At 44.5% G+C, this 24,863-nt stretch overlaps 1 protein-coding gene across 5 annotated transcripts in view; it reads right to left on the reverse strand.

Annotated features, from left to right (window-relative positions):
- The window catches only part of INPP5A (inositol polyphosphate-5-phosphatase A), a 429,997-nt gene that overhangs the window by 83,219 nt on the left and 321,915 nt on the right, over window positions 1–24,863 (reverse strand). For all 5 annotated transcript variants that reach the window (XM_044420719.1, XM_044420716.1, XM_044420718.1 and 2 more), the window contains one exon: window positions 4,979–5,074. In XM_044420719.1, the coding sequence (XP_044276654.1) occupies window positions 4,979–5,074 (96 nt within the window). The remainder of the gene's footprint in view (window positions 1–4,978; window positions 5,075–24,863) is intronic.

The raw sequence follows: 24,863 nt of genomic DNA on the forward strand, positions 1-24,863 counted from the left end.
CCCGATCGTGTATTATCTTCGCTATCACTCTCATAATGAGTGGAATCGGTGGACAGGCATACAAATTCGGGTCGCTCCAAGGGATCATGAAGGCGTCCCCTAGGGATCTGTGCCCGATTCCCACTCTCGAACAGGAAGTGTCGTACACCTTGTTCTGATGGGTGGCGAATAAGTCTACGTCAGGAAAACCCCAGCGATGGGAGAGATGGTCGCATGTTCGGGGATCTAGTTCCCATTTGTGAGATATGAGCATACGTCTGCTCAGAAGATCCGCTTCCACATTGCCATACCAGCGAGATGAACTGCCATCAAAGTAATGTCCCTCAGGATGCACCATTCCCAGATTTTCATTGAGAGTCTGGTCAGAGTCGGTGACTTTGTTCCACCTTGCTTGTTCGGATAAAAAACAGTAGCTATGTTGTCCAAGGTTATCTGAACGACCCGATGTCGGAGAACATCTTCGAAGGAACACAGGGCCTTGAATACAGCCAGGAGCTCCAAGAAGTTGATATGACTCCTGGATTCTTGATGATTCCATGTGCCCTGAGTGCACAGGTTGGAGCATAGTGCTCCCCATCCTAGTAGGGATGCATCGGTACCGAGGGTTACCAAAGGGCATCGCGGTCTGAATGGAACCCCCATGGTTAGGTTGGCTGGAACCGACCACCAGAGCAGAGAATGGAGCACAGAAGATGGAATCTGAATCATCTTTGTTGGCAGATCTCTTTGTGGTCGGAACATTCTGTTTAACAGAAGTTGCAGAGGACAAAGGTGAAGTCTGGTGTGTGGGACCACAGCAACTGATGCAGCCATATGGCCCAGAAGTCTCTGGATGGACCGTGCCAGAACCGTCATGTCTCATCTCATTCGATGGATGTGGCAAGCAAGAGTCTGTTGTCTGTCCCGAGGAATGAAGGCTTTCACCATCGTAGAATCCAAACGGGCTGCGATGAAAGTGATCGTCTGAAGAGAAGATTTCTCGGTATTAATGCATAGTCCCAGATCATCTAATAGGGCACAGGTCGTACGTATGGACGCAAGAAGTCCCTCCTTGGATTGTGGCACCAGCAACCAGTCATCAAGGTAAGGGTAAATTGGTACCCCCTGGAGCCGTAGAAAAGCGCAGACAGGAGCCATACATTTGGTGAACACTCTCGGAGCAGTAGCCAGTCTGAAAGGCAAAACTGTGAATTCGAATAGTTGGGATACAACAGCAAAACGAAGGAAGCGCCTATGACATGGGTAAATGGAAATATGGAAATAAGTGTCCTTCAAGTCCAATGAGGTGAACCAATCCTCTTTCCTCAGCAATGGTAGAATATTTTGAAGGGTGGTCATTTGGAACTTTTTTGTTGTGATAAACCAATTAAGATTGCGTAAGTCCAAGATAGGATGCAGACCACCATCCCACTTCGGGACTGTAAAATATCTGGAATAGAATCCGTGAAGTCCGTCAGCCGGAGTCACTTGACGAATCACTCCTTTACAAAGAAGTTGTTGGACCTCATCGAGCAATACTGACGAGCATGAGGTAAACCGGATCGGACTCGATGGAGGAACAATGTCTAATTCTATCCAATAGCTGTGCTGTATGATGGACAATACCCACCGATCAGATGTGATGGACTCCCAAATGATGGACCCACCGATCAGATGTGATGGACTCCCAAATGGGGAGTCGGCTTCTCAGCCGGTCCCCAGATGAGAGAGGGGTGGGAATGGTAGGAATTAGAGGAGTGGTTCACCCGTCCTGTCAACACTGCCTCCTATCTCCGTCAAAATGACAATGGCCTTGCTGGTACCGTTGTGGAGGCTGTTGACGGTGGCGTTGCTGTTGCTGCTGCCGGTGTTGGGGCTGCTGTCTGGGCTGGTACGACTGCCTGTAGGAAGGACGGGTCCATGACCACTTACGTCTGGTCTGAGGCTGGAGTTCCATTCGCTGGGCTGTCATATGGGACTCATGTATTTTCTTGAGCTTATGGTCAGTTCTTGAGTGGAAAAGCCCGGACCTTTCAAAAGGCATTTCCTCTATCCGCCTCTTCGTCTCCTCCGGAAAGTTACAGTTGCATAACCAGGCATGCCTCCGGAGGGAGACGGTACCGACCAAGGCCCTTGAGTCCGAGCCCACATGATGTCGAGCAGTAGACAACTGTTGGATGGCAACTTGCATTGCCTCCTTTATGAAGACCTTAGCTAGGTCACCTTGGTTGTCTGGAAGGGCTGAGACGATGTTGTGGAGGTGCTGCATAATGAAGTATTGGTACCTTGCTAGCGTTGCCTCGTAGTTGGAAATTCTCAGCCCTAGGCCAGAGGCAGCATACACTCGCCTGGCCAGGGAATTGATCTTCCTTCGCTCTTTGTCTCTCGGGGCGGTGTGCCCTCTCGTCTCTCTGCCCTGGGAGGACTCAACCATGACTGAGTTTGGTTGGGGTGGCAGAGGAGGAAGGGTATGTCTTCCTCCTGAACCTGGTACATGGATTCATACCTCCGTGAAATCGGCTGGGGGTGGGTGGGCAGGTCCCATGGTTGCATCATGGCCTGTCGCAAGGTGGTAATCAGCGGCAGCACAACAGATGTAGATTGTTCCCCGCGGATGATGTCATAGAACTTGTCTGTACTGGGTCCCGGTCGCTGTACGACGTCAATCTCGAGGGACCGGACAAGGCGTGACATCAACTCCACGAAGGAGATATTGGATTCGTCGGGTGATGCGGGTCCCTGAGAGGTCACGGCGGCATCTGGGGAGGTGGAATCGACCTCAGAATCATCAGATTCTACCCCGTAGTATGGAGGAGCTGATGATGAGGACTCTGCCGGAGAGAAGGACCGACTACTCTGCTCCCTAGGTGGTACTGGGGATGCACGCCTCGGGGCCGAAGACAGCGTACAGTCACGAGAGGATGGTGAAGAATGACCTCGTGGAGCAGGATAGTGTCCAACAGAACGTGGATCTCCCCATGCATGGTAGTAGGATCGGTACCATCCCTCCGATCATCATTTCAAGGAGTGACTCCTGCAGCTCCTAGGCGGGGACATTTGCACATCCGCCTCCAATGTGACCGGGGGCATAGGTGTGGGGGGCCTAGCCCTAGGCAGAGAATCCTGGGTCTCCCCGTCAGAAATTGACTCTCTTGGCGAAACAGGGAGAGACTCCGTGGGAAGTTCAGCCATGTGGCGAGGGGACCCCTGAGGGGTAACCCTCATAGCCACCTGAAGCACCGGGTCAGGTGGGGTTGGTACGGTGACAGTCGTCGGTACCGAAGGGGCAGTCGAGCCCGAATCTCGGTGCCTAGGATGCTCCGAGTCCTTGGATTTCTTAGACGGTTTCGGAGCCTTCTCCTTCCTGGCTTACTTGTGGTTGGCCGGTTTGTTGGTATCGGTGTGTTTCCGCTTCTCATGCTTCTTAGGAGAAGCAGGCCGAGCGCCCATGGTAGACGCACCTTCGTCCGAAGGGCGTGAGGGCGGGATCACAGCAGAGGAGCCAGGCTTCAGAGCAGTCACCAGTGGGTCAGACTGGAGGACAGCCCAATCCCACAAGAGCCTCCGTAAGCGGTTCTCACAATTTTTCCTGGCCTGCTTAGAGAAGGCCAGGCAGTGGGAACACTTATCCATCCTATGCCCTTCCCCCAAGCAGAGGAGGCATAGGTCATGCAGGTGTGCAGGAGACATTTTAGACCCGCATTTCACGCACTTGCGGAAAGTTGCTCATTGCACCATCGTGAGAAAAGAAAAAGAGAAGACAGTGTAGAGGGTAAGAATATATTTTTGGTTTTTTTTTTTTTTAAGACAATAGTAAAAGAGTGAGAACGAGAGAAAACAAGAAAACCACTAGTAAGTGATAATAACCAGGAACAAGAACTATAACTACTAAACTCGGAGAAGAACAATTGGAAACAGTGAGAACGAGTAACGGTCAGAGCGAGAGCGAAAGCGGCACGAGGCACAATGAACGGCAGTTGCAAAGACTGAACAAAATGGTGGATGCTCCGCTCTTTATAGGCTATAGGGGGGAGGGGGAGCGGAGCTTCCCGCCAAAAACCATTAGCTTTCAATCTTCTGGCCAAAGGCACTGCGCAGGCGCAGCACCCATATGTGTGATGCACAGAGGCCACAACGAAGAAAGGAGGGAGACATTTCAAAGCTCCAGGGGAGCAGATTAAGAGGGAGTTCCTTAACTTGGTCCAGAAACAACTGAAGAAATGAGTGGACCAATTAAGACATGTCTAGCATTTCTGCCATCTAGCTTTCAGACAGCAGAAGCTCCCTTGAAAATGAAGTCACAACCATTTTAGAGGGAGAGGTGAGGAAGTCTCAGTTTGGATTTAGCTCTTTACACAGGCAGATACTTTGCTCACATTTCAAACAGAATGCTACTTTTATTTATATTGTTTTGTAACCTGTTAAGCTTTAATAAAAGCACCGTACTTCTAAAGTTTCATTGGAGTCTGCTGGAGCAAGGAAGAAACCTGTTCATGACATTTAGCTGAAAGTGCAGAAAAAGGCTACTGAATGTCTCCTGTGCAAAATTTCCACACAAGATTTTTACACTGAGTCATTTGATTGCTTGGGTTTAGGGCAGTTCCCTTGCATACCTGAAGCTCTTTCCTTTAAATTTGTGAGGGCTTTGCCACTTGTTATACCGCAAGCTGTTTCACATACTCAAAGGGATAACTGTAAAACTTCTTGCATAATTATTGCTGTGGCAACAGTTATCAGTGTATTAGTCTGAGATTGAAGGACTACTAGGTAAATTCAGTTACAGCCTCTTTGTGAATGAGGATCTCACAGAGCTCACTGAACTCACAGGTAAATGAGCATTTTTGTAGTACATATTCTGGATTACATTTTTTCATAAGTATCATTACACTAAAGTCAGCAAGTTTAGTTTAGTTCCTTGGACTTTAGAAGACTGAGAGGGGGGATGTCCAGTTACAACAGCATTCTCTTCAGTAACAAGGATTGTATTTGGTTACATTACCTTTCGATCATTATCTGATTCACGGAATATTAGCTTGACTACTTCATTAGTGTCAGCAGCCCGGATGGTTTGCATTGTAGCCTTTGCACAAAGTGTCTGTTAAAGGAAAGCACATAGGGAGTTGGGGGAGTGGAGAGGAAAAGATTATATATATTTTGAAAAAGTAATTGAAGAAAATACTGGCTGGCTAAAATAATGAGCTAAAACACAAAGCACAGTTCTCTGTAATCTCAAAGCATCAAACAGTGTTTTGGAAAATTCAACACATTTATAGATACTATAAAGTAGCTTGTTCCTATAACTCTCTCCACCTACCCTTATTTTCCTTAAAATTGGATTAGGAGATCTTTCAATCTTTAATAGTCGTACTACTCTTTTCTAATATTACAGGATTCTTTTCTCCCCAGTGCTTTGCTTTGAATCTGAAAAGTCCAGGCAGATTCATAGCATTGGCCAACATCTCTTTTCTCACATTTTGCAAAAAATTGAAAGCGAGACTCTTTCCTACACGTTTCAAAAGAAAGCACAACTTCTGCATCTCCCCACAAAGGTAATTCACAAATTCCTTATTCTAATGCTACACTGAAAGGATAAAAATGGGGAAGGAGAGCAGCTCCTGCCTCCTGTGCTGTTTCTGTGTCAACATTTGAAAGATTTAGTGGAAGAACTCTCAGGACCACTATCTATCATCTTTAAGAATTCATGGAAGACAGGAGAAGTGCCAGATGACTGGAGAAGAACTAATGTTGTCCTGATCTACAGGAAAGAGAGAAAAAATGAACCTGGGAAATACAGACCAGTTAGTCTGACATCAATTCCTGGGAAAATTCTGGAGCAGATTATAAAACAGTCTGCAAACACCTTGAAGACAATGCAGTGATTACTAGAAATCAACATTGATTTCTTAAGAACAAATCCTGCCAGACAATTCTAATTTCATTTTTTGACTGGGTAACTTGATTGGGGGAATGTTGCAGACAAAAATCTATCTAGACTTTAGCAAAACCTTCAACAAAGTGCCTCATGACATCTTGATTCCCAAACTAGCAAAAAGGGGACTAGATAGTGCAAATATTAGGGGGATTCACTATTAGCTGCAAAATCAGACTCAAGCACATTCTCAGACTGTGGGGATAGGTGTCAAGTGGGGTGCTGCAGGGACTGGTACTCTCCAACATTTTAATTAATGATTTAGATAAGGAAGTACAAGGAAAGAGAATTAAATTTGCAGATGACACAAAGCTGGGAGGAACAGCAAAGACCCTAGAAGACAGAGATAAGATACAGGATGATCACAATAGATAAGAATACTGAGCAGAGAGCAACGAAATAAAATTCAGTAGGGACAAATGCCAAGTCCTCTACTGAGGAACAAAAAACCAAATGCACTGCTACAAGAAGGGAAATATGTGGCTTGACACTACTACAAAGGAAAAGGATCTTGGTGTTAATCACAAGCTAAATATGAACCAAGAAAGTGATGTAGCTGCAAAAAGGGCAAATGCTATTTTGGACTGCATTCACTTCTAAAACCCATGAAGTACTAGTTCCACTAAACACTAGTCAGGCCTCAACTGGAGTACTGTGTCCAGTTCTGAGAACCTAAGTTTTAAGAAGATGCAGAAAAACTAGTAAGGATACAGAGGAGAACAACAAAGATGATTCAGGGACTGGAGGTAAAGCCTTATGAGGAAAGATTGAGAGAACTAGACATGTTCCACCTCAAGAAGATAATACTGAGGGGAGATATGATAGCACTCTACTGTCATAAAGTAGGACAAGATCTCTTCTTGTTCATTCCAGAGTGCAGAACATGGAATAATGGACTCAAAAGAAACCAGACTTAGACCAGCACCAGGAAGAATTTCCTCACTATTCAGTCAGTATGAAAATGAAACCTATTACCTGGGAAAGTTGTGGGCTCTTCCTCACTGGACACATTCAAAAAAGTGTCTGGACAGTCATCTGAATGGGATGGTGTAACTTAGTGTCTTGGAACAGCAGGGGGGTGGACCTGAAGGTCTTCTGGCCCCTTCCAACTCTACTATTCTATGATTCTATGATCCATCCTCAGCTACCATTTGGCTTCTGATTGGTGATGGAGGCAGCTGATTTACCTGAACTTTTTAAAAGTTCTCTTAGGACAGCTTCTGACAAGGCTGGATAATCCTTGTTGTGATAACAAGTGCATAACCAACAATCCTACACAGGAAACTGCCTTATATGAGCTCAGATTATCTAGCCAGTAGTGTCCACTGTTTTAGTGATTTTCTAGGGTCTTCGGAAAAACCCTCACCATCCTCTGCTCCATGATTCTTGCAAGAAGAAATGCAGAGACTGGGATCCCCTGCATACCACTCTCCTCAGAGAGATGCCAAAGTTATTCTGAAGAGTTTTTTTTCCTGCTTACTAGGTGGGGATTGTGACAGAGCAGAGGAGTGGCTTGTCCTATTGGCATATTTAGAATTCAGGCAGAGAAAAAACAGAAACAGTATGTTTCAAACTCCAGGTCTGTCTTCAATACTTCTGTCATAGGGGACACTTAATTAGGAAGCCATTTATTTATTTATTATTTTAATTTGTATGCTGCTACAATAGCCCATACCTGGGCTATTTGTGCAGCTTACAACAGTTAAAACTGCAGAACATTCTAAAATTAGTGACACTAAATCAACATATGTATTCAAAACATTTTAACAACAAAATAAAAAAGGAGAAACATAATACATCAAAATTAAAATATTACATAAAACATTAGAATAAAACAATTTAAACTAATATCAACTAAAATCAGAAATAGGGTCAATTAAAATCAAGTTACCATGAAAATCAACTATTAAAATAGCTGGAGAAGAACTATGTCTTCACCTACCTCCAGAATGACAATAGCAATGGTACCATGTACATCTCTCTGGGGTGCCTGATCCAGGGGTGGGGGACAACCACCAAGAAGGCCTCCCTTCTAGCTATCATCCCCCACACTTCTCTGGAGGATGGCTCCTTAAGAAGGACCTCCTCACTTCATCTTAACACATGGGTAGGGACGGGCCTGGGCTTCCACTGGTAGACATTGTAGATGATATAAAACTAGTTTGATATGGGCCCCATGAATTAGTTCTTGTTAACAGTTGCACGGATCTATTTTGAACCAATCCAAGTTTCCAGGCTGTCTTCAAGGGCAGCCCCACGTAGAGCATATTGCAAGAGTACAACTGGGATGTTACCAGAGTGTGCATAACTGTGGCTAAGCTTTGTTGTTTGAGCTATGGCCGTAGTTGGTAAATTAGCCTCAGCTGAAGGAAGGTGCTCCTGGCCACCAAGTCCACTTGAGACTCAAGAGTCAGGGTCATGAGGTGTGGTGTGTCCAAAGTCAGGTGGGAGTGTACAAAGAATGTCGGAAACAAGACAATACATCTAGATACTGATTAGTCTTCAAGAAAGCAATGACTGCAGTTAGCAGTGTTTGTTGTTTGCCACAAAAGCAGGCTTGGTCTGATCTAATTTCATAGCAGTTGGGAAGCAGCACAGGAGACTAATTAAGTCAGCATGTGTTTTCATGAAACACAGGCTCTGGCAAAGCTCTGCACTTCTCCTTCTCTCCAAAGGGTGAATTCCTTCTGCCTCTGGTTTCTGAGTAACCCTGGGACTGCCACAAGGGATCTGGCCGCTCTTCCATAGCTTCTGTGTTTGGCTGTGACTCTGGCCCACTTTCCCTGCTCTCCTTGTCTCAGGAATCCTCCTCCAGGTAGGGCATGACAGGCACCATGGTTGATGGTGTTGAAAGCCACCAAGAAGTCCAATAGAACAGGGTCATGCTCCCCATCTTTTTCCTGGCAAAGGTAATCCCACAGGGCAACCAAGGCTGTCTCTATCTCAAACCCAGGCCAGGGATGGCAGGTGAGTATGTGTGAATGCACAGATGGTCACTCAGTGAATGACAGTTGCAGATAAGGAAACCTGCCTTTATTCTTTGTGGTCTTTGTGCATCACACACATGGGCAACTTTCAAGCTTACTTCGTGGAGGAGGGTGGCATCGCTCAGTGGAGTAGAGAGGACAGCTCTGCCCAATGTGCAGTCTTCTGTAGCTCAAACATTGAGATGATAATGGAGAATGAAGGTCCAGTGATTTGACCATGTCATCTCTCTACAGAGGTCAGTAAGAGACACTCTGGCATACAAGGCTGTGGATGTTGAAGTAGTTTTGGTAGAATGTGCTCTAATAGAGCCAGACAGATGGAGAGTTCATAGGCCAGAGATATAGTGTGGACTATTCATTTAGAAAGCCATTGCGGGGAAATAGGTGTTCCCTGGTGTGGGCCACCATGCACAATAAAAAGTCTCTGAGACTGTCAGATGGATTGAGTTCTGGATTTGTAGAAACCTAACGCTCTGCAGACATGGAGAGAATGGAGAGAATGGAGAATGACCTCTATGGAGTTGGATGGGTTTTGAAAGAATGCATGTAGAACAATAGTTCCTATTCATGTGGAAGGAAAAGACAACCTTAGGTAGAAAGGCAGAGTATGACATTGTCCTTAAGAAAGGTGATAAAGAGAGGGTCAATTCAAAGAGCAGTGAGTTCACTGGCTTGATGAGTGGAGGTAATGGCTATCAAAAAGGTGGTTTTCCAGGAGAGGAGGCACATAGGGGTCTGTCAGTCAAGGCCATAGGCTCAAATGGAGGCTTGGTGAGAGCATGGAGGACAACAGAGAGGCTCCAAGAATGCACTGGATTGTTGCAGTGATTGTTGAACTAGCATTGATGAGGGAAGTGACCTCTTTGGACAGAGTGGATATTCTGCCTCAGGACAGAACGACCCTTGCAGAAGAGAAATCAAATCAAGCTCCAATGAAGTGGGTCGACTGTGTAGGAGAAAGGCAAGATGTAGTCGGATTAATATAAAGACTGAGCTGATTAAGTAAGCAACACATGAAGCCAGTAGCTTGTAAAGAGACTTCTCTGGATGGAGCCACTATGAGCCAGTCATCTAGACAGGGATATACATGGACCCCACCAGGTAGGCACAAATGACAGCCAAGCATTTTGTGAATACACAGGGTGGGGGGGGGGGGGAGTTGCCAAACCAAAGGGGAGGACAGTGAATTGAAAGGGCTCATCATTCACCTGAAAATGGAGGAAATGCCTGTGGTACTCCTCGACTGAAATATGAAAATTAGTGTCTTTAGGGGCAATGGATGTAAACCAAGCACCATTGGAAAACAGCGGGAGAATGGTTTTGGAGGGAGACCATTCTAAAACATTTGGGTTTAATGTATTGGTTGAGGTGTAAGGTCTTGAAGACAGTGTTTGATTGAGACCCATTTGGTGGGCGGTATTTCTCATCTTTTGGACCAAGTCCACGAGATCATCAGCGGTCTTGTGAAATAGACCTGCCCCATCAAATGGCATGTCCTCAGTTTTTGTTTTTGCTTTGCCAGAGAGGCCAGAGGATTGAAGCCAAGTGAAGCGATGAAGACCTATTGCCCCTGCCACGTTTTGAGCTCCACATTCTGCTTGGTCTTGTGCGGTATGGATTTCTTGTCTGGCCATTTGGACAGCCTTGGTTTTAATCTTGTTAGCCAAATCTTGGGCACCTTTGGGGAGAGCAGAGCAAAGGGATGTTACTCTGTCCCATTGCATGAGGCGATATCCAGCCATGTTGACTTGATAATTCACCATCTTGATGGAAAGGGCCATAGAGGAATAGAAACAGTGGCTAACTCCATCAAGGCATCTGCCTTCCTTTTCGGATGGAGAGGAATGTTCCCTCCTAGAGTGGCTTTGAGAGGACTCAACAACACTGGAATTAGGATGAGGATGTTGAAAAAGAAATTCGGCATCCTGAACTCGATACATGTTTTTGAGTCAATGAGGTGGAGAGGCCACTGATGCTGGAGATTTCTACTCATGGCATACTGTGTTAAGGAGCATGGACAGGAGTGGGATGGTGACTGGTCCTGCTGTCTTAGCACAAACTGCCTCAAAAACCAGTTTTTTTTCACTCTGGTAGGCTCTTATCTGGAGTTGAGTCCAAGACAATGTGCCATGCAGAGGACTTGAGCAGAAAATAGACTGTAGTCTTCTGGAGTGTGGGGAAAGTCTCACATTGGTACTGATGCATTAGGTGGTACATGGGAGCCTCAGTCTGGAGAAGATATGGCTGAGGTAGATGTATAATGTTCAGGCTCAAAATGATTCCCAATGAAGTCTGATTGGTAACTAGGCAAGACAGAGTGAGGGGTCTGTCACAGGATGGAGCTATTTGTCTAGGGTCTGAGGGAAGCCCAGAAGATGGAACAGCAAAGCTAGGGCCAGGCTGGGAAGAGTATTGGTCAGATCAGTTTGGACTCCAATAACTCCATGCTTGGAGTTGACTGAGTGCCAGTGCTCTCTATAGCACTCCATATTGAAGTCCCCTTGGTGTGGAGGGGGAGTTCAGTGGGTTCTGTGGTCTTTATCAGAAGCTGGAGATTCATTCATTCATTCATTCATTCATTCATTCATTCATTCATTCATTCATTTGGAAATCTTACATGCCGCCCCATTCACAAAAGCCTCGGGCGGCTTCCAACACAAATAAATAGCAATACAAATACAGATTGAGAATGGTAGTGAGGTCTAGATTAATTGGTATGGAGGAAGATGCTCAGAATCTAAGGTACATGGGATACACATCTCTGTACCAAAGTTGGGTCTGGGCATAGCAAGACTGCAGGGGATGGATAGCAGATCTCACCCTCCAAGACTGAAGTACTTTTCAGAGGCTGAGAATGAGGCTCTTTTATTGGTTTCAATGTTGGAGCAGACGGATGGCTTGGGTCTTGTGTTGGCACCATGGGAGGCCAGTAGTAGGCAGAATATCCACGTGTTTTGGGGCATGCTGACCACTCTCCTTTTCCTTAGTAAGGGTGAGCAATTTTGGAACCTTACTCTTTTTTGTCCACTTTTTTCAGCTTCCCCATCTTAGGTACTTTTGATGGAGGAGGGTTTAAACTTTTGTACATATTAGTGGAAATAGAAGCACTGGAGATGGACGGTTGGGCACCCTCCACATTCAGCCTCTAGATGGTCTGCCTGATGTTTTTTCGCTGGCTTAGTGAAAGCCTTGCAATGGTAGCAGGAGTTGATGATATGAGACTCTCCCAGACAAAAATGCAAAGGGAGTGGCAGTCTGTAGATGGGAGTTTACTACCACAAGCTGTGTAGTGGCAGAATGAGGCTCTGAGTGCCATTTTGTCTGCTCAATGAGGGTGAAGCAGGGAGAGAGGTGAGGAAATAATGTTCGTCCTTCCCTCGCCTCACCTTGCCTCACCTCTCCTCTCCTCCTAGTGAGAAGATGATAGAAAAAAAGGAACCTGATAATACAGGAAACTGAGAAGCAGTCAAAGACAAGCAGCTTTGCAAGGCAAGCAGAGGAGGAACTTCCTGATGAGCTCATGATGACAGCTGAAGAAGAACTGAGTCTCAACAGAAGCCCTGCCTTCATGCTAGGCATGTCTATGGGTTGACCTCCTGTTGAATACTAATTAATCAGCTTTGGAATCTTCCCAAAACAGATGCATGCAGAGCCCACATGTGTGATGCACAGAGACCATGAAGAATAAGAGGTTTGCCACTGGTCTATAGTTGGTAACAACCCTTCAAGTCCAGGTTCAGGTTTTTAGCAGTGGTCTTATCACAGCCTCCTGAGGGGAGGGCACTCCCTCACTTAGAGAGGTGTTGACAGCCTCCTTGACCCAAGTATAAACCCCCTCCTTAATGAGAGACAAGGGTCAAGTGGGCAAGTAGTAGGATAAACAGCACCAAGTACCCTGTCTGCATCATCAGGCCACAAAAACTGAAATTTATCCAACAAAACAGGACCAAAGAATGGCACACTAGACACATCCCTTACACTGTAAGGCTTACAGGATCCAGCTCAGTTGCAGAGTTCAATTCACAACGGATCTCAGTGATTTTATCTTTGGAGCGCTGAGCAAATTTGTCACAATGAGCTACTGAGGGTTCAGTAATGTCTACCGATAAGTCAGACTGTAACAGCCCTTGAACCACTCGGAAAAGCTTAGTTTGACAGGACTATGAAAACACAATGGAGGAAGCAAAGTTCTATCTATCTATCTATCTATCTATCTATCTATCTATCTATTTATTTAAACAACTTATATGCCGCCCCATCGCATGAGCCTTGGGGCGGCTTACAATCATAAGCTTTGCCTGCTTAACTGCCATGGAGTAGGCTTGATAATGAGCTCTAAGCTGTATTTGACATGATTTGTTACGAGATTGCTTCCACCTGCGTTCTAGCCATCTTCCCTCATGCTTCATTGCCCTAAGTTGTGATGTTTACCAAAGAGCTGGTTGAGCTTGGTGAAAAGGAGAGGGCACTTAGGTGTGATCATGTCTACTGCCCAGGTTGCCTCCCTATTCCACAAGACAACCTGGGCTTTGACTGTAGCATCAGCTATATCAGCCAGATAATCCCACAGAGCCCTCTGAAAACCTTCCAGATCCATTAGACTTTGAGAGCGAAACATTTTAATCAGTCCCCCACCCCAGCAGAGAGGGGAAGAGGCAAAAAGCCTAAACCTGACCAGGAAGTGTTCCAATCATGACGGTGGGGTTAAAATTAACTCCTCTACATCCAAACCCCTATCCTCCTGTCCTGTTGAGAAAACCAGGTCAAGAGCATAAAGTTTCTCACATTTGTCATGAACTTAATTCCACATTCAGTACCTTTCAAGGTACCTGTAACAGAAATATCCAGAGCACCATCTGGCCCAATTTTGTTGGATGAGTTTCAGTTATTGAGGCCTAAGGATGTGAACAAGATGCTTGGTCAAGTCTGACCCTTGCTTATCATCATAATTAAGGGATTTGTACCTGGGTCCAGGAGGCTGTAAATGCCTCCTTGAAAGAGGGACTAGTTCCAGCCTCTTTAAAATAGGCTGTAATTAAACCACTCCTGGAAAAAACAAACAAACTTATCTGAACTGTGAAGATGGCAAGAACCATAGGCCTGTGGTCAACATCCCCTTCCTGAGCAAGGTTTTTGCGTGGGTGTTGGCTGAACAGCTCCAGGCACTCTTGGATGAAGCTGACCATCTAGATCCATTTCATAAAAACATAGAAACAGAGCAAGTCAGAAGGGGCCTCCCAGGCCATCTAGTCTGACCCCCGGCTCCGGCTGGCTCTGCTCACGACATGTCCACCATGTGCCTGTCCAGCCTATCTTTGAACACCCTCACAGATGGGGCCCCACGACCTCTCGTGGAAGCCCATTCCACACCCTCGGGGTTCTATCAGGAAGTGCTTCCTGGCATCTAAATGGAACCTTGGCTCCCTGAGCTTTGCTCCATTGGAGCGCGTCCTGCCTTCCTCTGCAGGGGAGAACAGGTCTCTACCCATCTCCATGTGACATCCCCTCACATACCTGTATGTCGCCAACATATCCCCTGTGAGTCTCCTCTTCTCCAGGCTGAAGAGACCCAGTTCCCTCAGTCTCGCCTCGTACCCCATCAATCAAGCTTCAGTCCTGGCTTTAGAATGAAGACTGCCTTAGTCACCCTGTGGTCACCATAACCTTTGCTGGGAGAAGGACAGGGGAGTGTGACCCTGTTGATTCTCCTGGACCTCCCAGTGCCTTTTGATAACCATTGACCATGGTATACTTTTGGACAGGCTGGCTAAATTGAGAGTAGGAGGTACTGCTCTGCAGTGGTTTTGCTCCTACTTGACTAGTGTATTCCAGAAGGCACAGAGAACCTTTTATCAGGTTAGGCTGATTTACCAACTATGACCCAATCTGGAAAGACAGAACCTTCCAACACTGGCCCACACTCTGGTAGCCTCTCATTTGGACTGCTGTAATACTATGTGGGACTGCCTTTGAAAATGGTCTGAATACTTCAGTTGATTCAAAATAAGGCAGCAAACTTGCTATCAGGGGCTGGCCAACAAGAACATATCATGTCTGTTTTCTCTCAGTTGCCCTGGTTGCCAGCTGAAGTCTGGGCTCAGTTCGAAGTGGTAACACTAATATTAATAGTTTGGGCTCAGGTTATCTGAATGACCTTTTCTAGTATATGCCTACCTGGGCCTTGAGGTCATCATCTAAGGTCATTCTAGGAGATATCTCTAAAAGAAGCAAAGTGGGTGGCTACTAGGAGAAGGGCCTTTTTGGGTACAGCACTCTGAGGTGCGTCTGGTATCTACTCTTTATTATTTTCAGCACCAGGTAAAACCCTTTTTATTTACCCAGTATTTTAACAGTTAAATTTTTATCCTCATCTTTTACTTTGTATTTTATCTTGTATTGCTGTTATACCTCCAGACTAATCTGGTTGTAGTTGTTGCAGGTTTATTGTTGTCATTTTATCTGATGTTTTATTTCTATTTGAATTTATATGACATTGATCATTACATATTGTTGCTTACTGTCTTGTTTGTTGTATATTTTAATGTTGTGAACTGTCCAAAGAGCCTCTTTACCTGATGGATGGTATAGAGATGAAATAAATAAATAAACCTGGTTAAAATCTTCTTCCACATTTTGATTTCTGGTATCTAGAAATGACAGTCAACTTGAAATAGTTAATGGAAATGCGGACAGGCTATTTTAAAAGAGCAATTTCTCAAAAGGTCAATGTCCATTCTATTTAACATTGGGTGGTCACTTAAAAATAAACATTGGTTCCTGGGCTGGTGTTTTTGAGAATAGAGGAAAGGAAGTTGCTATATTCTTTTCCAGGCAGGAGGAGAGGAGAAAGGGTTATGCTCCAAGTCCTTGGCAGTAGCCACCGCTTTTTATTTTCTTCCATTTAACCCAGAGCTAATCACTTTTTCCACACATCCTTACAATTTGCCTCCTATCCCATTTTGTCTCTTTTGACAAGTAATTAACATTTTGCCATCTGTGTCTGTATGCAGTTACTAGCAAGGTAATCCACCAGCAAGCCATTCCCAAAGTGCACCTCCCTTCTGATCCCAACCATTGAAATTCAAAGCACACATTAGCTAATCAGGTCAAGCCCCCCAAAAATAGCCCTTTGGACTCATGTGTCACAAATCAGTCTGGTCGCCTTCAAACAGTGCACCAGATTAGAACAAGCACCCGAACAAACCAAAGCGGAAAACCCGCCACTCTTTAAAGCTGGTTTTCTAAAGTCCTAACAAATCGCTCCATCTTTCACTCATTTAAACCTTCCAAATGAGGGTCAATATGTCCCAGAGCATCCAAATGCTAATGCGCTTAAGTGCATTTAAGCAGCTTTCTGGAGTGAATGGGCTGAAGAAGGGCTCAAAAAACAGGGCAGAGTTACTGTCACTGTCAAAAAGTCATTCTAGCCACCCCCAGAGTGGTTGCAATTCAAGAAATTCATGATTTCTGTCTCTTAAAAGCATCTGCTTGGGAACATCCCCCCTCTCCAGCCCAAAATGCTTTATATCTCACAACTTCAGGCCTGCTCCAAAAGAAGAAAAAGAGTGTAAAAATCTGATAGACCCCTGAGGACCAATAAGGAGAGAGATCCCAAATACGGTATTGCTTTCCAATTTCACAGAAACAAAACAGTATCGTATTCACAAACCAAAAGTGATTGGGCAAAGGTTCATTTCTTATACAATCTGGAGCATTGCTTTTCCCTACTCCACCTCCTTTCAGTTTCTACAAAGTCGTAGTCACCCAAGCAGAAAAGTTTCGGAAACATGTGTGTTTTTTTTAAGGCAGGCCAGCTTGCTTATGAAGGGATTTTTTGTTGGTGTTTAAAAAAAGGTGGTGGTGGGGAATTAAAATGCTACGAAAACACCCAGCCCCTTTCAGTCTTCTACAATCTCCTGAAAGGTACCTTTTGAAAAAAAAAGACAAAGAAATCAGAATAAAATGCTAGAGCTTTCTTGTTTAATTGAAGACAACTGCTGTTTCCTATAGAAAATTGCCATTTCTGCCTTTGCGAAAAAGGGGGGGGTGACCCTACAGCTTCACATAGCATGGGAAAGGTAAGGAACAATGTTGCAGAATGTACAATCTTAAACAAGCAAGCAGTCTGAATTGTAATAGAACATGGTCATAGAGGAGTGCGTGTAAAATAATAACTGTATCCCACTTGTTAGGAATGTGAATTTAGAAATGTTCATCTATTAAGATGTTAAGAATGGCATTCTGATCCTAAATATACTGGACATGGTTCCTAATCGAAGTCAATAACAAATACTCAATATTTGTCTCAAATCCTCCTGTAGCTCTGGACTGTGAGGTGCAAGTTATCTTGCATTCAAATAAGCATGGTGCCTGCAGTTTAGGCATTAAGTAAACAGAGAGATATTGGGAAAAGAGAGACATGAGCCAAAGATTTGCTCCTGAATTCACCATACAAAGAGGTAATTGGAAATGGCCTGCATTTTACATCTAGTATTTTGCTAGAAAATTTTAGTTAAATGATTGACATTTATTTCACTATAGCACAATTATTGATTTTGCTTTACTTTGCTTTGCCTTTCTCTCTATACTACTCAACTGCTGACGTTCTGATTAGATTTGTATTGTAAGGGTTATGTTGTAAGTAACAAGACAGGTGATAAGATAAATATTCTTAATTCCTCCTAATAGCAAACTCAGCTGGTAAGCATAGACAGGATTGTAACCAAAATGGGGCTACTGGGAGAGGTATAAGCATTCTTTGAAGAAGCCTGAGGGTTAAAGAAGTTACAAAACATATTTTAGGAAAAAAACTAAAGAGACAAACCCCCTCCAGGAAACAACAACAGCCCAATGAGAAATGAAAATGTTCAATAGCTATGCAAAGTAGAGTGCCAGTTGGAAAAAGAAAAATGGAAAACGAAGGGACATGGAATAATATATCCTGAAGGAGGGTATAGATGGCTGACTGGCTGGCTGAAACACTTGCAAGAAGTACTCTCAAGTGCAAATGCACAGCAACAGTTTGCAAGTCTCAAGTTTTATTTTGCATTCTGGCGAATGTGATAGGCCAATTACATTCTAAGTTTATCCAAGTCACTTTACAGTTAATAAAGTATGAATTATTCAGGTTAGGTTGGACTGCATATTTTACAGTATGCTAAGCTTAGAGAAACTTAGGAGTTACTTTTCAATTGAGTTAATTAGCCCATTTGGCATGGAAGGGGTAGAAATAAATTTCCAATATGAGGTTGTGGAACCTAACATATACAGACTTTATACATACTAACATATACAGACTACAGAGAAAAAACCATATAAACTGCAGGTTAAGATATTTTTCAGTTTAATGTTTCTCCAAAAGAAGTGAAATATCATGGCAATAATATACGATTTCTTAAAAAAAGAAAACCTGAGAATTTGTAGACTTGCACAGTGCCAGGAATGCAGTTACCAGGAGTCAGGGAAACTTCTGATCAATGCGTGTGGAGTTTACAAAGGTCAAAAGTACTGGACTCATCTCAGAATGTTTCCAGTCTTAATATCTGATCAAATTTGAAGAAGATACTAAAATGGGGGTGATAACCACAAGTGAGGAGCAGGTACTCAAGATCCAGAAGGATCAGGACAGACTACGGAAGTGGATGGAGGATAACAGGATGGCATTCAGTGTGGATAAGTATAAGGTCTTGCACTTGGGGCATAAGAATGGGTGTCATAAGTACAGGTTAGGGGACAAGTGGCTGGAGAGCAGCACTTGTGAAAGGGATCTCGGGGTACTGGTCGACTGCAGAGTAAACATGAGTCAGCAGTGTGGAATGGTGGTCAAGAGGACAAATGCCACCCTTGGTTGCATAGCCAGAAGTGTGGCTTCTAGATCGAGAGAGGTATTACTGCCACTCTATATGACTCTGGTGCACCCACAACTGGAGTACTGTATTCAATTCTGGGCTCCACATTACAGGAAAGATATAGCTAGGTTGGAATCAGTGCAGGGTTAAGGCTACAAGGATGCTGGTCGGATTGCAGGGAAACCCAGTGTGGTGTAGTGGTTAAGAGCGTGGGACTGGGACTCAGACGATCTGGGTTCGAGTCCCCGCTCAGCCATGGAGCCAACTGGGTGACTTTGGACCAGTCACAGACTCTCAGCCCAACCTACCTCACAGGGTTGTTGTTGTGGGGATAAGATGGAGGAGGAGAGATGATGTAAGCTGCCTTGAGCCCTTTGTAGGAAAAAGGCAGGATATAAATCCATAAATAAATAAATAAATAAAAATAAATAAACGCCATATGAGGTGAGACTGAGGGAACTGGGTCTCTTCAGCCTGGTGAAGAGGAGACCAAGTGGATCTGTTCGCGATATATAGGTATGTGAGGGGGTGTCACATGGTGGTGGGTAGAGAGCTGTTTTCCCCTGCAAGGAAGGACAGGACGTGTTCCAATGGAGCAAAGGTTCAATTTGGACCCCTAGGCTATAGAATGGGCTTCCACCAGAGGTGGCTGAAGCCCCATTGGTGAGGGTGTTCAAGGATAGGCTGGACATGCACATGGTATGTTTCAACCATGGTAATTCAACACAGGGAAGCACTATTTATTTATTTAAACAACTTATATGCTGCCCCATCGCATGAGCCTCGGGGAGGGCATGGCAGGCTGGGGCATATCAGAAGAAGGAACGTGGTTGTGCCAAAGGATATGAGAAGCAAATATTCCACCAACATTTTCTGTTGGTGCTAAATAAGTGGAAACAGTGGTCAAACAAACCATTTGATTTTGCCATACTAAATAAGCTGTATTTACTTTTACCAAATGTTGACAATTTATTCTTAATTTCGATTTATGGTTTTACATGTACAGGTTTAAGTTTAACTGTATTGTATGTTCACCTAGATTAGCCATATTTCCATTACCACCATCTTTGGTATACACCATTGCTGAATCAAAAATAGATTTCTTTTGGTCACTAGCTTACATATGCTTTTTGTATGCACATTAATGACATTTAATTTTATTGACAAAGAATAAAATTGGAAAGGAGATAAAAAGTTATTTCTCATTCACTGTACTAGATACAGGTCTTTGAACACTACTAGTTTGCTGGGTGTTTGTTGCACTTGCTGCTGTTGCCACTTCTACTGCTACTATCATCAACTAGGTATATTGACATGCCTAGCTGCTGGAATGTCTGCATACACTACAATAAACAGCTGCATGTGTATTCAAATCTATTTGGTGGTGTTTGCCAGTCTTAAAACAGCTAGGCATGTAAACATTTTCAAAAATGAATATATGAAATAAGTGTTCCCTCCCATCTGTTTCTGTCCTCTTTGTTCACTGCCTCTATATTTCTAAACAACATTCCACAAATCCACAGTTCCTTTTCTCTTTCATTTAGGCTGTTCATATATTGAGAACTACAGGTTAACCTGCAGGTTATCTGGGTGGTGATCTAGTGAATGGCCTTACTGGTACCTAATGCTCAGTATTGCATGCATGAGCAGTACCAAGAGATTCCAGTGTTGGAAAGCAGCATCAAAGCAGTCCATCAAAGCAGCATCTACAGAAACAATGCTAATAGCAATCCTAACTGAACATTTGTATCCAATAGCCTCATATATTTTCAGCTACAGTGCATTTGCATGCTAGCATTGATCACTGGCAAAAGTCTTGTGCCTGCAAACAAAAAATCCAGTTATATATGAGTCCTGAAGCATATTTGGTTTGCTCCAAGTTTAACTTTCCTTCCAAGATTATTTCAAAAATAAATTAACAATTGTAAACTTTTGTTCAGTGAAAATTTTGACAACCATTTTACATTTCTCTAAAGATTTTTCTCTTACAAAACTCCCAAGAAGAGAAATGTGAAGATCTTAGTCTACAACTCTACTTGCAATCTCAGTACAATTATACTAATTCACTCTAGAGGAATATTGTAAATGAATAGCTATGAACTAGGGATAGTATGCTTTTTCTAAACTTGGGTGTTCACACCTAAAACTTGGCACGCCTTGCTCCCTTCTCCAAGTAGGGGGGTTCAGAGCAGTTTGCCAGTTGTGGTTGGCGAAGGAGAGAACTTAACTTAGGGCAAAGAGACACTGCAGCTGCTTCTCTTTCCTGAGTCACCTTTGAGAGCAGCAGCCCTCTTGCTCTCCTCCCTGCTTCCTGTGTCCCTCTATGACAGTGAACCTTTTAGAGACCAAGTGCCCAAACTGCAACCCAGAACCCACTTATTTATCACTGACTACTGAGGTCTTAGTTTAGGAAAAAAAAAACCCAACTCACACATTAACATCTTTTGTCTTAAAAGAGAAACACAATAACAGAGAGAAGGAACCATGTTCACATTCAGCGCCCACAAGCTGGGGGATGCCGGGCTTGCTTGTGATCGGGCGTGTGCACTCCCTCCCTCCTTGTCCCCAAACCAGCCACTGGGAATGCTGCAGGAGCTTCGGTAGTGCTTGAAAGTTTACCAGAGGGGTGGAATGGCGGGGCGGGGGGGTGGGGAGACCTAAACTAAAGGTGAGGAGAGGCTATCGCTGATCCCTTCCACGTTTCCATTGGGATCTTCCTCAAGGCGCCCCCACGGCACTGCCAAGCAAGGGGGGTCCCAGCCACACACCCACTCCTCTTGCTTCGCAGCAGTTCCAGCCTCCACTTTTCCTCGTTTTGGCCTCCCTTCCCAGGAAGCACCATATCGAACCTGAGTGCCCTCTCTCTCCTCCACCTGGCTTCAGCAGCAGCAGCTGCTGCTGCTCCACTGCCTTGACCCCGTCACTTGCTCCCTTTGCCCAGCTCCCCTCCACCCCGTGGCACCGGTGTGGGAGCCTGGCCCAGAAGTGTGCGGCAGGCAGATGGGTGTGTGACTGCCTGGCTGCTCCTGCAGCTACCAAGTCGGCAGGGTCCCGTCACTGTGCTAGGAGGGCGGCTTGGGCGGCCGCTCACATGCTGCGGGCTGGGAGGAGGAGGCAGGAGGAGGACGCCACCACCAGGGCTCAGCATGCCCACTCGCTGATTGCCTGCTCCCTTCCTGGTGCACCTGCAGCAGCTGTCGAACCTGCCTCTGGCCACCTGTATGACGCTGCCTCTTGCAGTGAGCCACGGCTAATGAGTGATGTCGTTGCCTGGCGCTGTTACTCTTTCCGAATATGTGCATGGCTGCTGGGGCGATGCTCGGGCGACTTGGCTCACGTGCCAACAGAGAGGACTCTGCGTGCCTGCTGTGGCATGCATGCCATAGGTTCACCACCACTGCTCTATGACTTCAAAGATATGCCACTGCTGCTTTTATTTAAAATTCTGGAGGAGACATGTGCAGGGAGGAATTAAAAAGACTGCTGCTGCCTGTACTAGGGAGGGAGGGAGGGAGGGAGAGTGCACTACTGCCACTCACTAAGGTAAGAATCTCTGCCCAGTTGGGCATCCCATTAACTAGTGAACGCTCACCAGTTCGCTACTGTGGATAGAGGTAACAATCTGAGGGCAACAGCTCAAGTACAGCCCTACTCTGAAAACTCAAAACACGGTTGCAACAAACTGGGGTCACCTCACTTACAATGCCTTGTTTTGAAGAAGGACTCCAAATGGTGGGCATGCAGCTGCTCATCTGGTGCCCTACCCTTGATCTGCCACTTCCTACTGATTTACCAAATGAGGCAGCTAGCCCTGCTTCATGAGACAGCTAGCCCTGTTTTTTGCCTCCTGTGGTCTCAGGTGGATAGCTGGTTTCAGCTGGAGGAGAATCCAGACACAATCAAGAGTGCACAATTACTTCTCCTTCTCCCTCTGTTGAACTCAATAAAGGCAGGTGGAGGGAGGTTTTTCAGCTGGAACTGTATCTGGATAATGGAGAGTGCCTTACCGCTGTTGCTTCTCCCACTGCTGGCCCCAGCATTGAAAATTTAGGAAGTTGGAACACACTCAACATTCTGTAAGTTTAGAATTAGGTACTATGTCCACAATCACACATCACTGAACAATCTTTGCAGACAGTATCATCTTCATCATCTTTTATCAAATCTCTCAGACATAATGCTTTTTCAGGATTATGTTGTGATACCCCTTTCCTTGCTCCTGTCTCACCTGCATTATCCTGAGATTGTTGTAATGTATCCCTGATGATATGCCAAACTGGGTTACAATTTTAAGGATCCCAGTTTGTTTCCTAAATTATCTTTTGCCTTCAATTTGGCAGTAGGAATGCACAGTGATATTCTAGGTACAAAAAACAAAAGATAAATGTAATGTACGCACAATCCTATAAACTTAAAGATGCCTGAAGTTACTGGTATACAGGGCAGGAGGATCTGATCTGTCATTTTACTGATGAAAGCAGGAAAGAAAAATGCAAAAAATGTACTACCAGAAAAACTAGATAGGATAAAATAACATGAGGAAATTGCATCATCAAGATTGCAGAGTATTAACTGCATCATGTTTTAGCAGTAACCACTTATGAACTGCTATCTTTCCTCCACATCTTCAAGAGTCCTTAAATGCATTTGACAATTGATTGGATGCCAAGAAGCCACAAATCTTGGGGCACCTCCAATGCTTCACACTGACAGAAGTGTTCTGTTCCAGTGTAGAAACGATTTGTGTGCTCCTCTGTTCAAAGTCATACATGCTGTTTTAACTCATCTGCTTCCCCATTCTCTTCAGGCCAGAAGGACAAATTGCCCACACTGACTCTCTTTCAGAGGCAGCACAGCACGCAAAGAATCATGACTGAGCAGAAACACAAGGAACAGGCACATAAAAATTCATCACTTTGGCCTCCTGACCTCTTAGCACTGGGTTTGGCACATCCAGTCTCAAAAAGTAGCACCAGGGGAGAACTAAGCAGGCTGGCTGAGTGAAATTACTGACAAAAAATATCTTGGACACAGGAAAAGCCCACCAGATGCTTCATTGTCTTTGCAGAGAAGTAGTGCTGGAGAAAAAATAAAGGTGATCCTCCACATGGTGTTTTGGGTGGAATAAGTCGTGTCATTGTTTCAGAGCAGCTCTGTCACTTTAGTGACTGCAGTACAAAGAGGTGTAAAGCAAGATTTAATCCTGATTTTTTAGTCAGCAGATTAAAACTAATCATGCCAGATGTCCACAAGACTGTTTAACATACAGAAAGCTTCTATAAGCCTCACTCTGTGAGTAGCAAAGACTCTAATACTTTCTTTATTTCACTTACTTTCTCCAAAAACGAAAGGATATTATAATAGGTTTTAAGTTGTACTTTAATCCTGTTTCCTCCTAAATGCCGTGCCTTCAAAACAAAGAAGAAATTTATATGGCCCAAATTAAGACCTGTAATTAAGTTAATCATTAATGTATATTGCCAAACCTAAGGCAGCCCCAAACCAAAGAGAATAAGGAGAAACTGGGGCACAAGAGCTTCTACCTCTTCTCCCTTAACTAAGGTCACATTTATAAACGCATAGTGAATGTTACTCAAGTCCCTTTTTGGCTTTCACTGCTGGGATACAGGAACCTCAAAGCTACAGTTGAATTGTGGAACAATGGACTAACACATGAAGAAAGTGCAACCTTTGCTTCACAAGTCCAGATGTTTCTGTGTACCCTGACAAAGCCTATGGTAACAATTGCCTAAAACTATGGCAAATACTGTTTTTGCATATTTCTGTCAATCTAATATATCTTTCACCAGAACTTTTAAATAACCTTAGGTCAGCTCTGATTACATTCCTATATCCACTGAGATAGTCAGAACATCATTTTCATGTGACTGCTGCGTGTTTGTTAGCCTTACACACAAGGTAAAGCAAATGAAGCAGTGGTGATAAATGCCACTTTATTTTCTGCAGTCATTGTGGGGCATTCTGAGCATGAATCAGTGTGTTGGTGTTAACTGTAAGTGCGCAACTGTGAATGTCAGTCTACCAGTGCTCAGCGGGCCACTCTCTTGTGGCAGGATTACAAGACTGCTGGAACTCATGCTCTCTTTTCAGAAGGTTTTC

Source organism: Varanus komodoensis, unplaced genomic scaffold (genome assembly GCF_004798865.1).
Source record: "Varanus komodoensis strain SLA01 unplaced genomic scaffold, ASM479886v1 scaffold11, whole genome shotgun sequence".
NCBI lineage: Eukaryota > Metazoa > Chordata > Lepidosauria > Squamata > Varanidae > Varanus > Varanus komodoensis.